General features: G+C 38.4%; 1 protein-coding gene across 1 annotated transcript; it reads left to right on the top strand.

Moving 5' to 3' along the window:
* The first annotated feature begins 15,018 nt into the window (after positions 1-15,018).
* On the top strand, positions 15,019-16,597 carry LOC147786764 (uncharacterized). Its single transcript, XM_087119432.1, has 2 exons — positions 15,019-16,143; positions 16,464-16,597. The coding sequence occupies exons 1-2, from the start codon at positions 15,051-15,053 to the stop codon at positions 16,496-16,498; spliced, it is 1,128 nt and encodes a 375-aa protein (XP_086975558.1). The 5' UTR covers positions 15,019-15,050; the 3' UTR covers positions 16,499-16,597.
* Positions 16,598-17,398: the final 801 nt, after the last annotated feature.

Raw genomic sequence — 17,398 nt, 5'->3', positions numbered from 1 at the left:
ATTGCTGACCTCCAGACGTCCGGCTACAGACAACTAACCCGACTATGTTAGGCCCATTAAGGCGCAAATTGCCTTATGGATTCATGCTCACACGCGTGAGTGTATGTAGGGAAGATTAAGGCCGTCAATTCAGCACCCTTACCCGTCTTAGGAATTGCGAAGAGAACTCCCATCAAGCTGGGGACTTGGACTAGACGAACTGACTTTGTGATAGTCATGATGGATGACTTCGACATCATGTTAGGGACGAATTTCTTACTAGAAAATAAAGTCATCCCCATGCCCCTTTAGTAATAACAAGGTCAAACCCGACGATTATCCAGAAAAATAGCCGCTAGTCAGGAAGGGTGAAAAAGACATCAAGTGGTATTAGTGCACGGTTAATCTATCGGTGGTATATAATTATGAAGGAGCCAAGTTTATCAAAGTCAAGTTTATTAGCTCAATTTGTTAGAACATCGTTCTAATAAAGCACAGTTCAAGGTATAAGAAAATGCACCAAAGCACGAAAATACACACGTCGTGGGGTCCATCCTTGACCATGTCTACACCTGCAAGGGCTAAAATGCCCCAAAATGTACTATACGGGGATATCACTACTTGTCATTTCTTTCTACCGTGAGTTATATGCTATTTAAGACGTGGTATTCGTTTCTTTACTTATAGTTATATAATGTTCATTTCTTCATTTCTTCAATTCTTCGAATCGATTTTCAATGTATTTTCTCGCTCACGTGACTTGTTCGCTTGATTCGAACAAGTGTCACACAATTGCTGTCCCGCTATCATAAGAACGCGATTGTGACACACTGCGCATAGGGGAGTGTGCAAGCTCATGGGCCACCTATTTTCATCAATTTTTTTCTCTTGATTTGCCTGTTTTTCATCCCGATTTTAGTGTTAATCCTATTTTACTACGAACTAGGTGACTGTAGAGAGAATTCTTAATTTTCGGACTCCTTTGTGACTATAAATCAAGTTTAGCAAGGCACGCGACAGACCTGTTAGTAACCACCGAAATTAGGAAGTATACTTGTAGGGTGAACTTGATTTTGCATGCATGCTAGAGAAAATTACTTCTAGGTGGCTAGATCTGATATTACTCTACACTTAGGAATTTATTTATATATTTTTTGGAATTGCTACCCTAGAGGGTTTCCATACTCAATTTCGTATGCTTTTTGGATTGTCTTATTATTGCTTATATTTGTTCATGCTATGTTGACGGACGGGGGTATATGTGTATCTGTGCTCTGGGTGCTAATGGATGTTATCACCCCGTTGAACTTGTGCGACTGCATGCATTGTTAATCTTACATAAACTCCTGTCGAAAAATTGTGTGAACTTATGAAATGATTGATAAGCTATAGTGTTGAGTTATGCTTATGGTGTACACTTGTAGGGATTGAGTTGGGTTTAGTAAGGGACGATTAAAGGGAGAGACCCTTTAACCCTGGAGCGTTATACACTTGAAAGTTTTGGATGAGTGAATCTGGAAGCGACCCCTAACTCAACAATATAACTACCCTTGAGACCTAGAGGACCACGTTAGAACCCCGAGACGAAGGGAGAAGACCTCTTAACCGATGTAGCTGGTATAACATTCGAATATTCTCCACTTCCCTTTCTACTCTTGTGTGGTACCGTTTAGCTAGGTGAGATACTAGTTAGGGAGGTGTTAATCAGTGGTAGATCGACTACTCTACATGGTGGATCCATCTTATGGTAGGATGTTGATCACGCGGGTGGGTCAAGGTTGCTTGCATGGTGGGTCCGTCCTATGGAAGGACGTTGACTACGTGAGTGATTAGTTCTTGCTGGTTGTACCAAGGGAAATGTTTTTATGAGGGAGCACCTCATTCTCAAATGCTAAATACCGCTTTAAAGGTTAAGTTCTTCTACCTCAAACTTTGTACTCAGAGTACTAAGACTCTAGGATCTAGAGTATAGTTGGTGGTGCTTTCCTAAGACTTGGATGCGATTAAGAGCCTACAAGTAGGTTGCTTACTGGTATGTTTCTACTCAATCCTTTCTACACCTTTTGCAGGTCCGTAAATTTACAGTTCATCGCGATGAGGGTGCTCGGGAGCTTGAAAGTCAAAGAGGGAATGTCGACCTAGGTCGTCTTTCTAATTTACTTTTTTATAGTTCACATTTAACATATCATGTACCCCGATCCCTTTTCCCCTATTATATACTTTTTATTATTTTTCCTACTTAGAACGATTTTAAACTCGCGAGATATTCGATTTGTTTTGCTTTAAGACTCCTATTCTATTTAAACGTATAAGACCATGATATCGTTTTATGAAATGTTTTAAACAAATGTTTTCGCATAAAAAAAAAATTAAATTACTTACATAGTAGTGCTTATGGTTTCCTTTAGAAATTAGTAACGTTATACTTTGTTATTCTATTTTAGACAATTCATTCCTTTCCCAACCATGTTTTGTTGAGTACTACTTTAGTTGTTTAAAAGGAAAGTTTATACAAAGTTAGTATTTCTATGTTCATATATAGCAATAAAATCTAAATCCATAAAAGATTTTTTTTTTAACATTTGCGTTTGTTATAAGAGTTGCATACTTTTGTTTTGTTTGTTAGCATTTTGTTTCCATTTCTTTTAGTAAAAAATAAAAAATAAAATTAGAATTTAGGTTTTTTAATGGCATTTACTAAACTCCAATAGAGATAGAATCCATTAATAAGATACATCACCAAATTTGAAATCCTATCCTTCCCAAAGCTAAGAGTATTTATAGATTCGATTGAGTTGACTTTAGAGTTTTCGGTAGAAAATCAAAATCAAAATATTAATTTGTAAAACATTTATTTACGAGTAATTTGACAATAAACAATAAAAAAGTAATTATATAATTAAATAAAATGAAATAAATATATGTCTATATAATTATATTTTAAAATTAACCGTAAATTCGAATGGGTTCTATTTAATCCAATTTAACCTGTCAGTACAACCCAGCAAATCATTTTTATAAACTCATTAACCCACTCGAGCCACTAATCAAACAACGCAAATACCCTATGTCTAGACAGCTACAACAACCCATAAGTAAGCCCCAGTAGCTACGGTCCAGCATTGAAATCCGCGCACTTGCGTCAGCTGATCGGAGACTTGCACCTCGAACCGAAACACTATCGTGCTGCATCAGCTCCTTCCCATGCCACGTTTTGTGCCTACAACCTACAACTCAATTCGGTTTAGCGCGACTCTTCGGCTAAAAAACCTGCTATTCAGCTAGGGTTGATACTTTTGACACTGATTCCTAAATTTTTGACCCTTATGGAGTTGATTTTGACATTAATTAAGGTCATTGAGGCCAGTATAACATCCTATTTTGCAAGTTCAAGTTAAAATAAGTTAGAACTGTGAATTGGTAACGAAACACGATGATGATGAGATGACTTAATATGATGATATTTCATATTAGGATGATGTGCATGTATTAAATGTCATGATGCATTATGACGATGAGTTATCTAAGACACAACCTTAATTGATGTTAATGATGATGAACAAAGGCCAATGCATGTTACATAAATAATGTGTGAATGATGTATAGGATTGTGTCACAAGGATGATTTAAAGAGGAAAACTATAGGAACCTCTTGTATTATGTGTGTTCATATACATCGGCTTACTTCCCTTTTGTGATGATGAGCACGGACGCCTACGCTATGATGATGATCATGCCTCGCATGACACTCGAGGGTTTGCTGACCTTCAGACGTCCGGCTGCTGGAGGCCACTCCTATGATGATTTTAACGATAGGTCCCTAACCACTCTTGAGTTCCTGGAAACTCTGTTCGTAGGTTGGAGTCCAAGCAAAGGACTTGCCCTTCTTGGTTAGCTGAGTAAGCGCTAAGGAAATTTTGGAGAAATCCTGGACAAATCTTCTGTAATATCCAGCTAGCCCTAGAAAACTCCTCACCTCCATGACTGTGGTCGGCTGTGGCCACCTCATCACTGCTTCTATCTTAGCTGGGTCCACTGTAATTCTCTTGCTTTACACCACGTGACACAGAAATGCTACTTCAGATAACCAAAACTCGCACTTGGAGACTTGGCATACAATTGCTAGGCTCTTAGTATTGTCAAGACTTCTCTAAGGTGTTTTTCATGATCTGCCTCTGACTTAGAGTATACTAGAATATCGTCGATGAACACTATGACAAAGGTGTCTAAGAATTCCTTAAACACCCTATTCATTAATTCCATGAAAACTGCTGGTGTATTGGTAAGGCCAAAGGACATAACGAGAAACTCGTAATGTTCATAACGACTCTTGAAAGCTGTCTTGGGTATATCCCCTTCTCTGCCCTCAACTGATGATACCCTGACCTTAGGTCAATTTTTGGAGAAGACTGTTGCTCCCTGTAGCTGATCAAACAGGTTGTCAATTCTCGGGAGAGGGTACTTATTCTTTATAGTGATCTTGTTTAATTCCCTGTAATCAATACACAACCGCATGGACCCGTCCTTCTTCTTGACAAACAGAACAGAGGCTCCCCAGGGTGATACACTGGGTCGGATGAAACCCTTATCCAACAGCTCCTCTAACTGTTCCTTCAATTCCCTAAGTTCTGCAGATGCCATCCTATAAGATGTCTTGGAGATCGGCACAGTTCCTGGTTCTAAATCGATCCCAAAATTGACTTCCCTAATTTGGGGCAAACCTGGCAGATCCTCCGAAAAGACATCTATGAACTCCCTGACGATGTGTACCGATGAGGTTATTTGTTTGTTACTATTGTCTAAGGTCACGCTGGCTAGAAATGCACTTGCGCCACTACGAATCAGCTTCTTATCCCTTAGTGATATTATGACGATTGGGCCCCTTTGGAATTGGCTCCCTTGTAGGTAAAGTTGTCCCCTGACGGGAGCCTGAGAGTCACTATTCGAGTCTCGCAATCTATCAAAACGAAATTCTCGCCTAGCCAATCCATACCCAAGATGATATCGAAGTCTTGCATGCTTAACACTATCAGTGTAGCTTCGATGACACGCCCTGATATTGTTCCACCATCTCCCTTAACCCTATGGGTAGCTAGCAACAGCTCGTGAGCAAGGGGTGGACACTGATAGGGTAATCTCTAAAAGTTCTATCTCCAGGTGTGCTAGCTCTACAAACTCCTCAGATACGAATGAATGCGTCAAACCCGAATCAAACAATACTAAAGCAAGATGGCCAAATACGGGGAGCGTACCTGTGACAACTACGTCAGGCTGGTCAACTTGCCTGGCTATTGTTGCATGGGCTACAGCTCGCCCCTACTGATGTTGAGCAGCTTGGCCCCTCTGATGCTGTACTGCAGGCCAATTGACACGCTGATCGTTCCTCTGAGGGCAATCCACGGCAAAGTGCCCTACCTGGCCGCATCTGTAGCAGGTGCCTGTTTGTGCTCTGCATTCCCCCGTGTGAGGGCACCGACAGTTAGGACAAAGGGTCATGTTCCGTACTGGGCCCTTCTTCGTTTATCAGTGTGGCCACAGGACGGTCTACCAGTTCTGGGGTGGCTAGAGTCTGTCACCTTTCCCTGGGCTGCAATGTGGCATGATTGTGCTATTCCCAGCTGCAGCTTGTCGGTGCGGGACGTGTCGAGTAGGGTCGCCACCTGAAGGGCTTTCGCATAGACGAAGGATGACTCGGATGCCACATTCCCCCTTAGTTCCTCCCTCAGGCCAGCGATAAATCGTTCGCCCTTCAACTTCTCAGAACTAACATAGGCTTGAGAAAACCTCGCCAGCCTATTGAACTCCAAGTCATATTCCTCCACTGATCTGTCTCTCTGTTTCAATGCGAGGAATGTTGTCTGCATTTTCACTCTGGTAGTGATTGGGTAGTATTTGTCGATGTATGCATCTTTAAATTGACACCATGTAATAAACTCTCTTTGTGGTATAATAGTCTTCTGAGCACCCTTCCACCAGAAGTGCGCCTCTCCTTTCAACATATATGTCCCACAATGGACTACATACTTTGGCGGGCAGTTCATAAAATGGAAGGCCGTTTCTATGGCCTCTAGCCAGTTCTCAGCGGCAATGGAATTCACCTTGCCTCCGTCAAAGGAAGGCGGTTTGTGCCTCTGGAAATCTCTTAAGTAGCGGGACTCCATAGTCATAATCCCTAAATCCTTGCCCCCTTGCCCTGTTGACTGATTAGCCATCATGGTTTGTATCATCTGGTTCGTCAGAGCCTGATTTTCTATCGAGGTCATCATGAACGTCTAAAACATCTCTATTGTGGGCATGGCTAACGGCTGGTTTATCGGGACTGCTGCATACGGGATTGGACCCGATGGGACCTCCTCAGAGAAGGGAGCAGTAGGGGGTGTATCAAGCAGCCTTCGGGCCTTGGCCTTCCTTCGGCGTCTTTTTGTTCTTGATGGTTGTGGTACTGTCCCCTCGCTCGTTTGGGGCGTATCCCCAACCTCCTCCTGAAATTCAGGCTGTTCCTCTTCAGGTGTTGGAACCGAGGTGTCCTAAACTTCCTTTCTTCTTCCCCTTCTAGGTCCGGGCCCTACATATGGTTCACGTCTCTTTGGTGCCATTATCTACCACAATAGAAAAAGGAACTATGGTTACAATTCATTCTTAGCACATCTCCTAGGTAATGTGCGATTACAATGCCATAGTCGGTCAGGGTATACTCTATAAATACTAGCTTAACCTTTGTCTCTATGTTTTCATCGCGTGAGAACGTCTGGTCATGAGCTGCGTGTTTGACGAGCGAGGTCACAGAGGACACGACTCTCTATCTTAAATGTCTACAAGACCTTAACCTGACTACTTTTATACCAAATTTGTCATGACCCAATATTTTTTACTACGGATCGTGACTAACGACAAGACACAAATGCACAAAGTGATTTAAATATGAAATAAAGAAAATCCTTAAATTCCAATAAAGTTTTTGGACGACAAACAACAAAACACATGACAGTTTAGAAATAAATTTCAAAAGTATGCAAACACAAAATAAAGACTGGACTGACGCCCCAGGACAACCCGTTCCTCTGTGACAATCCCCGTCTCCATCACGCTCGCCCTTGACCTACGCCTCGCGCTCTTGAAAAAAGGAAAACATAGCAAGGATGAGTATAAAAATTATACTCAATAAGCCACCTACTTGTAGGCTCTCTTTGCATCTTAATTTAACAGGCCCCCACGGTTTCGTAATTTGGTTCTAGGACATCTAGTTCTAATCTTAGTCCCTTGGAGCTTGCCCCTTGGGTTTAACCAGTTCATCGTCCTTTCAGTAAACGCCTAGAGGTTCCTTACGCCAAGCTAATATGGTCAGTATCTCTCTATGAGGTGCTACCTCTACATGGCTATCTGGGACTACATGGTATCTAGCCTAGGGGTGTGCTGAATACCCCTACGCCCATATAGTCGGCGCGACCCAACCCGTTCCCATGCAGCTAATGGGCTGTACGATGTGGGGACACATTTCCCATGCGAAAGGCTAAGAGCAGTAAGGATTGATCAAGGACCCTTGGTCCTCCCACGAAGCTATAGATATCGTTCTCACGCTAGCAATCTATGAACACTCCTGAGGTACCTTGTTGTCGTGGTAAACTGCTAAGTTCCTAGGGGAAAATTAAGTCTGGCTAGAGCGACATATCGCTCCTAACAATAATTCATGCAAACTAGGCATACCGGCTCAACGGGGCGATGACCTCTATCAAGCACCCAGAGCACGAAGTTTGCACTCAATGGGGCGAATTCATCCATCAAGCACCCGAAACGCGGAATACACAATTCTAACATAAATTAAACGCATGCATACATACAGCGAAAGCTTAAAGCACACAGCAACACTCATGTAATTCACCCAATATAATCATAACAATTAGTCTGACTAATAATTTACATGGAGAGCTAATCTCAAGCAAAACTACTAGCATGCATGCAATCCGAGCGAATCCTACAAGTATCTCCTCCTAAATACCGGGTGGTGATTTACCTGGTTGACGCGTGCTTTTTTGCTAGCGTTTCTTTGCCCATAAGTTGTCCAAAAATACTGATTTCTTTATATTAGGTCCCTATTCATGTAAAAAAAGGATTAGAACAGGAACCGGGATAAAAATCGGACAAACAGAGGGGAACCGGGGCAAAACGGCCATTTCACGCGTGCTCACGCACCAGCAGTGCGCTGACCACGTTCGTGGACGTGCGCCAGTCGCAGGCCGCACGCGCGCCTACCACGCACGGCAGCCCCTGCGCAGTCGCGGGTCGACCGGTCCGATTCGACTTTGCTCGACTCGCGTTTTTGGTTCGGCTCGCGTTTGCAGGCGACACGTGTCATCGCCTCACTGAAGCTGCGTTGCTCCAGCCGACGGTCGATGCGTGCCTGGCGCCTGTCACGCCACCCTCCGCCGCTCGCCGGCCGACCTCTTTTTTTTTCCTTTATTTTTCTTCTTTGTCCTTTGAAATCCGTAACACAGTCCCCTTTTCTGATTTTCATATCTTTCGATCCGTAGATCGGATCTATATGATTTCTTTGGCAAAGTTCTAGATCGTGTTACGGGGTACGTCCTAGTATTTTTTTGTAATTTTTGCTTGACTACCGGACGAGTTAAGAACGTTGAAAGTTCGCTCACCGTTCTTGGACGATTCTCGGATCTCCGCCTTCGGGTTGAGGTCTCGGCCAAACTTCTTCACAAATCGTGCATAGAGTTGTTCCTAGGTGAATATTTTAGCATTTTAGGATCGATTCACATAGGGAAAGCTCAGATCTGAGAAATGTCGTTCAGAACCTTACCTCACGAAATGTTCTTGGGTCTTGACGGAGCGTCGGCCTCACTAACCTCTCAATCCTTGTACAAGTCTTGTCTAAAGGTGGATTCCGACGGTGGTCCGTTAAACTAAACGGCTGACTTCTCTCCAATTTCTCTTTAACTCTCTTTTTCTTTTGCAGGGGATGTGATAGGGTTCTCCTTGGACCCCTATTAGGGCTGGTGGGGCAAAATGACATTTTTGCCCCTCAGTTCACTTAGCCCCCATTATTATTATTATTATTATTATTATTGGCGTTACAGGTTAGCATTCCCTGGCCCCAATAGTGGGTCACTAAGTGAGTATTTGTTAAAGTACTCAAGTCATGTGCTACTTCTATTTTTCAGGTAAAGGCAAGGCACCCCTATACAGCTGACAAAGTTATCACAATTAATGACCATGACACATGCATATGATAATTATATTTAAATTCTTAGGCCATATGTTAGTTTAAGGCCTTTCTCAATTTTAATATTTACTTTAAAACTTCATTATAAAACACTATAATGGACTTACATGCTTGAAAACATCTTTAAAACTACATAACAAAAATACTTTTATTTTGTTTGTTAGCATTTTTCTTCCATTTCTTTCCGTAAAAAATAAAAAATAAAATTAGAATTTAGGTTTTTTAATGGCATTTACTAAACTCCAATATAGATAGAATCCATTAATAAGATACATCACCAAATTTGAAATCCTATCCTTCCCAAAGCTAAGAGTATTTATAGGTTAGATTAAGTTGACTTTAGATTTTTTTTAGATTAAACTCAATTATGGTAGAAAATCAAAATCAAAATATTAATTTGTAAAACATTTATTTAGGAGTAATTTGAGAATAAACAATAAAAAAGTAATTATATAATTAAATAAAATGAAATAAATATATGTCTATGTAATTATATTTTTAAATTAAAGGTAAATTCGAATGGGTTCTATTCAATTCAATTTAATTTTACTCGATTCATGAACAACTAAATCTATAAAATTTTTCATTATTTGAATCCAAATCAACCTAAATAAGTTCATAATCCACCCATAACCGTACTCGATGAGTTAGGTTGAACGAAGGTCATTGAGTTTTTTCACCATCCGTATCCAAAACTCTTGTATCTCATTTCAATAGTACTTGGGGTGATGTTATATGCCATTACCATTGACTTACACTCATGTTGGCATCCCTAAAGAACAAAGTTAGGTGAACATAAATTTGGTAGTTTTCTGTGGCATTAAATGACACCAAAACTCCAACTCGTGTTCTTTTCCTATATAAGAACCTCCATAGTTCACAACTTTCTCACACAAACAAGACAATACTTCTCTTATTATCTTCACCTTTTCCCTCGTATTTTTCTACAAACAATGGCAGCAATGTCCCTCAATGCTTCCACAATGAAGTTAGCAGTTGTATTCCTTGTCTGCTTAGCCATTTTTTCACCATCGACCAAGACCCTCGTGACAGCAAACTTTGATGCTGATTTCAATATCATTGGTTGCATTCCCTTTGTTGCAGAAGGGGCAATGTGTGCGGTAGAAGCTCTCAAGTCTCCAACTAGTGCTATTAAGACTTGCTGTGAAGCCGTTTTGAAGCTTAATGATTGTGACTCTAATATTTTCAAAAGTATTCCCCAATCCGACATGGATATAGTTAAGCAAGTTTGTGATGCGTTATAGGTTTAAGCCTTTTCGAACAAAAGTTCTATGGATTTATTAAATAAAAATAAATAAGAAAGTTAAATGATAATGATGTGTTTTTTTCTCTACGGGCCTATGTCCTTATTGCATTATGATAAAGAGTGAATGTTGGAGAGAATTTATGTTTCTTTGTACGAGAATGAACATCTTTTCACCTTTTATAAAATTATCAGTGAATTCTACCCTTCACCTAAATGAGTTTTTTTTTTTCTTTTTTCTTTTGTGAGCTGGGAGAGTATTATTTTTCTTTAGGCACAAAGATACGGAAATTAGCTTCACATTTAAATTGTATTATAAAACTTATTTGGAAATTCTAATCCATTAAAATCATGCTTGGAAAGGTTCAATTAACAACTTGATAAAGTGCAAATTTGGAAAGGTAGCCAAAAAAAAAAAAATGGTATTTTTTTTGGATAATAACCTTTTAAGGGGTAAATTTGGGAGGTTAACCCACAAGAACTCCAAATTTTTAAAGGAAGTCTCATTTAATTTGTAAATTTGGGGAATTAACCCAATTGGGTATTGAAAAAATAACCTTAAAAAAAAGGATAAAATTGATTAATTAAGGTCATTGAGGCCAGTATAATGTCCTATTTTCCAAGTTCAAGTTAAAATAAGTTAGAAATGTGAATTTGTAACGAAACAAGATGAATGTTTCAATAGAAAATAACTCTCAAAGATACTTGGAGAAACTTCGTGGGATGGAATTCAAACATACTCGACTTTAGGGAGAATGTTGCCTAAGGCCAACCAAGTAAGTAGCCTTACTATCGGTTCGGTTGGAAGACTTGTCTTATGTATGACGACATGTGCCCAGTGGCCCTTGCATGTGTCATTCTTGCTTTATTTAATATGATAATTGATGATGTTATATGATGATATGATAACGATGATATAAGGATGATAATATGATGACATGATGATGATGATGCATTTTAATACGATGATAAAAGATGCACGATGATGAGATGACTTAATATGATGATATTCCATATTAGGATAATGTGCATGTAATAGCCCAAAAAAATAATAAAAATAAATAAACAAATAAAAATGATTATAATATATATATATACATAAAAATAAAAAAAAATAATAATAATTCATAAATAAATAACTAAAAAGGATTACTTAAAAATAAAAATAAAAATAAAATTTACTCACTTTTTTCCACTAACCTCTCATCCTAACACCATTCTCTTTCCTCAACCTCCAAATATCACAGTTAGTACACAAATAAACAGAAACAAAAAATGTTTGAGAAAAAGTAAAATGACCTTTCAACAAAAGCAGATAAAATGAAGATTGAGATTTTAGTTTGTTATTATGGTAAAATAAGATTTTATTCTTCTTTGTAGTCATGTTTATAAGAAATTAATTTAGGATCAAATCTTCTTCCATATCTTACATGTAATAATTAGATTTTTTTTTTGTTAGCATTTGAAGTTATAGAAAATAAGGTTAGAATCACTAAAATTTTAGTGGGCAGATGTATAAATGTGTACAATAGTAGCCAAACAATCTATTAAAATTGGCGAATAATATCTGTCTACATAATGAAAATAAATATAGGGTTAGAGATCTTGTTTAGATAATTGGAAATGTTTACCGAATTGAAAATCTATTTACAGGATAAAAATAATTACAAACAAAGAGGAGGGAGATTGAGGAAAGATTTGTAGAACAGAATTAAAAGAAAATAGAAAAAAAAATTAAGGAATTAAAAACCACAAACTAAATATAGGGAGGAAGGTAAATACACATAGGAGTAGTAGTAAAGCACAGAATAACTTAAATAGCTGTATCTATTTATTTTTTTTTTATATACAACAATAACCATGGAAAATAAGATTTTTAATAAAAATATAATTATAGACATATAACATTTCAAAACTTTTAACAATGGACCTATGTAAATTAGAGAAATAATTTTGTAGATTTCAAACTTGAAACTGATGTCATGGGTTCATATAGGTTGACTCGGATTTCAAAGGACAGAATCAAACTTTCATTAAAGATATATTCGTGACAACGACTTAAGCTAGCCAGGTAAGTGACCTTACTATCAGCATGGTTATATTTGATGTTGACACGTGCCCCATGGTTCTGCACGTGTCATATATATTGATATGTGTGAATTGCCTGCGGATCGATATGCTTCTTATATGTTATGTATATGTTATATATGTGAATTGTATGATAATAATCACGGTACAATGTGTTCAAGGATATGTTTGAGATAGGATACGAGAAGGATGCACAAAACGAAATGTAACGATAGGAGTAAAATACGTTCATGAAACGTTAAGGTTAGGTTATATACCGAAGTGATATGGATAAGAGAGAGTGATGGAAGAATACGGTTAGGTTACGGGTAGAAAGGGATAGGTTTGTGATAGATTGATAGAACGATAGTGTTAGGATTGATAAAGCGATAGCGTTAGGTTACGTTCTTGTGATGATATAACTAAGTTACGTTCACGTAATGATATGTCTGTGATAGGTATAAGAACGTTAAGGCTATGATAACTTAGAAAACGATTTGACTATGAAGTGTTTACGTTATGACTTGTTTATGATATGATACATTGTGATGCAATATGTCAGGGTATGATGTGTATATGATGAAATGTTATGTTAAAAGCATAGAACGTTATGTTAGGTCTCTTAAATTGTGTGTATACAGCATGATACGAATGACATGAAATTACGATAAATAGCATTAAATAATACCCCGTTACAATTATGTATGATTTGAGAACTAAAGAATGAGAAACCATATGATATGAATGATGAACGATATCTGAAACGATATGAAAAATGATATGATATGTACATAATGCTAGCAAGGTTGTATTAAAGGATAATGAAAATGGAAAAGTTTGGGACCTCATGCATTATGTGTGCTCATGGGATACCCCTATCCCATCATGAGGGTACGGTCACGTACATCCAATGGCAGGACAACGATTGTTATACTTTGCATAGCGCTGCTGTGACGGTTACTAGTTCTAGTGGGTGTCCGGCCTAAGGGGCTCCCAGAGTATGCCCACCGGATAAGGAAAGCGGCCCAGCGGTGTGCGAACTAGCTAGTGAGCCCATACTTGCACGTATGGGTTGTGTGTAGAGTATATGGTACATGTCCAAAATTACCCGTTAGGACAGCACCATAGGGAAATCAGAATGAAAGATAGGTCCCATCATCTCATTGCATGTGATTGTTGCATTTAACCCCAATAGTGGGGTCACTTACGGAGTATTTCTTTAAATACTCAAGCCATGTGCTACTACATTTTTCAGGTTAAGGCAAGACATTCCTGTACGGCTAACGACGGCATCACAACTCGAGACCATGACATATGCATAGAGTAGTGGTATTTATTTTCTTAGACTTAGGCTAGAATAGGATGTTTTTAACTTAAACTCTTATTCATTTTATTTAATCTTTTGTTGTGTCATTTTAAAGATGTTTTCGAAACATGTAAGTCCATGGCTGTGTTTTAAGATAAAGGTTATGTTTTATGGAATTTAAATAAATTATTCCGCATTCAATGTTTATGGTACGTATACAGTAGCGACCTTAAATTAAGTAAAAAATTTCGGATCGTGACAGTGCATGTATTAAATGTCATGATGCATTATGACAATGAGTTATCTAAGACACAACCTTAATTGATGTTAACGATGATGAACTTGCCAATGCATGTTACATAAATAATGTGTGAATGATGTATAGGATTGTGTCACAAGGATGATTTAAAGATGAAAACTATAGGGACCTCATGTATTTTGTGTGTTCATATACATCGGCTTACTTCCCTTTAGTGACGATGAGCATGGACGCCTATGCTATGATGATGATCATGCCTCGCATGACACTCGAGGGTTTGCTAACCTTCAGACGTCCGGCTGCTGGAGTCCACTCCTATGATGATTTTAACGATAAGTCCCTAATCATAAATGACTTGTGTTAGCATTCCCTGGCCTCAATAGTGGGGTCACTTAGCGAGTATTTGTTAAAGTACTCAAGTCATGTGCTACTTCTATTTTTCAGGTAAAGGGTTAGCATTCCCTGGCCCCAATAGTGGGGTCACTTAGTGAGTATTTGTTAAAGTACTCTAGTCATGTGTTACTTTTATTTTTTTAGGTAAAGGCAAGGCACCCCTGTACGGCTGACAATGATATCACAAGTAATGACCATGGCACATGCATAGGATAATTATATTTAAATTCTTAGACCATAGGTTAGTTTAAGGCATTTCTCAATTTTAGTATTTACTTAAAAACTTCATTATAAGACACTATAATGGACTTACATGTTTGAAAACATCTTTAAAACTACATAACAAAAACACTATACAAAACAAATAAGACATTTAAAAGTAAAAACACCATATACTAACGTAAAGTCTAAGAAATGAAATACTATTATCATATGCATGTGCTATGGAGTTTACTTGCGATGTCGTCGTTAGCCGTACAATGGTGCCTTGCCTTTACCTGAAATAAAAGTAGCACCGATCTTGGTGTTCTTAAATATCAAAATTTCCTTTATGGCGGAATCAGCCAAATCCAGCTTCAAAATTTCGGATGTTGATTTAACACATCCGTACTATATTCATCACTCTGATCAGCCAGGATATTCACTTGTTCCAATCAAATTAAATGGAGCAAATTATCAATCCTGGAGTAAATCAGTTATGCATGCTCTTATTGCCAAGAAGAAAATTGGCTTCATTGATGGCACAATTCAGGAACCGTCCCAAGATGCAAATTCAACCGAATTCGAACTCTGGAATCAGTGCAACAGTATGATAATATCTTGGTTAACTCATTCCGTTGAAGCAGATATCGCTAAAGGCATTATTCACGCCAAGACAGCTCATCAAGTGTGGGTTGATCTTCACGATCAATTCTCACAAAAGAATGCTCCAGCAATTTTTCAAATACAAAACTCGATAGCAACGATGTCACAAGGAACCATGGCACTGTCAACATATTTCACCAAGCTCAAAGCACTCTGGGATGAACTGGAAGCGTACCGCACACCATTTACCTGTAATCAACGTCAAATACATATTGATCAACGCGAAGAAGACAAGTTGATGCAATTGCTCATGGGGCTCAATCAGTCTTATAAAACGGTGAGATCTAACATATTGATGATGTCTCCATTACCTAATGTGAGGCAAGCCTATTCATTACTTGTACAAGAAGAGATGCAGCGTCAGGTAACTTCCGAACCTACTGAGAAAATCTCGATTGCATTAGCAGTGCAAAAGAAAACAATATATTCAAAATTCGCCAAGGACAAATTGTGTGAACACTGCAATAAAAGTGGTCATACAATTAATGAGTGTCGAATTCTTAAGTTTCACTGTAAGTTTTGTGATAGAAGGGGCCATACAGAAGATCGGTGTCGACAGAAAAATAATTCTGGAAGGACAAGACAAGACAATCAACACAATAACCGTGGCTATCGATCATCTGCAAATATGGCCGATGTTTCACAGTTGAATACAGAAGAACAGTCACCTAATTCCATTCCAAATTTTTCTTCTGAGCAATTACGACAGATAGCACAAGCCTTATCTGCAATCAATCATCACCCTTCTGGTAATTCTGACAATCACATCAATGTTGCAGGTTTGTTTCCCATATCTACATTATCTATTAACTCTGCGAGTTCTAATTCATGGATTCTCGATAGTGGAGCTACAGATCATATAGTATCAAAATCTTCTGTTATGACTGAACCAAAGGCTGCCATCATGTCTACAATAAATTTGCCTAATGGAGAGACAGCACGTGTGTCACATACTGGCAATATTTCCCTTAGCCCTAACCTTCAATTAAACAACGTTTTATGTGTGCCTTCATTCAATTTAAACCTAATGTCGATCAGCAAACTTACCAATAACTTGAAATGTTATGTCACCTTCTATCCTGATTCTTGTGTTATGCAGGACTTGGCTACGGGGAAGATGATTGGCTCGGGTAAACAATTTGGAGGTCTCTATCATATTTCTTCGTCTCCAATCAAATCTTCAGCTCATCAAGTATCTCAGTCATCTGATTTGTGGCATTTACGCCTAGGTCATCCTTCCTTTTCTTGTTTTAAACTTCTAGCTGATCAATTGCATCTTAATAATGCGAGTTATTCTCATAATTGTAGTATCTGCCCGTTAGCAAAACAAACTAGGTTGTCTTTCCCAAGAAGTTCAATAACAACCCATTCTGCTTTTGATCTGATACATTGTGACGTTTGGGGACCACATAAAATTCCTACCCATTCTGGTTTGCATTTTTTTCTCACTATTGTTGATGATTTTACTCGATGTACTTGGGTTTTTTTAATGCAACATAAGTCAGAAGTACATCATTTGTTAATGAACTTTGTTAAATTCGTTCAAACTCAATTTCATACTACTATCAAGATAGTTCGATCAGACAATGGGACTGAGTTCCTATCTTTGCAACCATTCTTTACTTCTTGTGGTATTGAATTTCAGCGCACTTGTGTCTATACTCCACAACAAAATGGAGTCGTAGAACGCAAGCATCGCCATATCCTAAATGTAGCTAGGTCTCTTCTTTTTCAGTCACAGGTTCCACTTAATTTTTGGGGAGAGTGCATTTTAACGGCTGTTTATCTTATAAATAGAACGCCATCACCATTATTATCTAACAAGACACCCTTTGAAGCACTCTACAAACGACCACCTACTTTTCATCATCTTAAAGTTTTTGGTTGTAAATGTTATGCAACTATAGTACATCCTAAGCAAAAATTTGAACCTAGGGCAACTCCTTGTGTTTTCGTAGGATATCCTTGTGGTCATAAAGGTTACAAGTTATATGACATGCAATCTCACAAATTCTTTATCAGCCGTGATGTCAA

The sequence above is a fragment of the Cucurbita pepo genome, chromosome 18, assembly GCF_057944985.1.
Source record: "Cucurbita pepo subsp. pepo isolate OVF chromosome 18, ASM5794498v1, whole genome shotgun sequence".
Lineage (NCBI taxonomy): Eukaryota > Viridiplantae > Streptophyta > Magnoliopsida > Cucurbitales > Cucurbitaceae > Cucurbita > Cucurbita pepo.
This window is presented reverse-complemented; position numbering and strand designations above follow the sequence as displayed.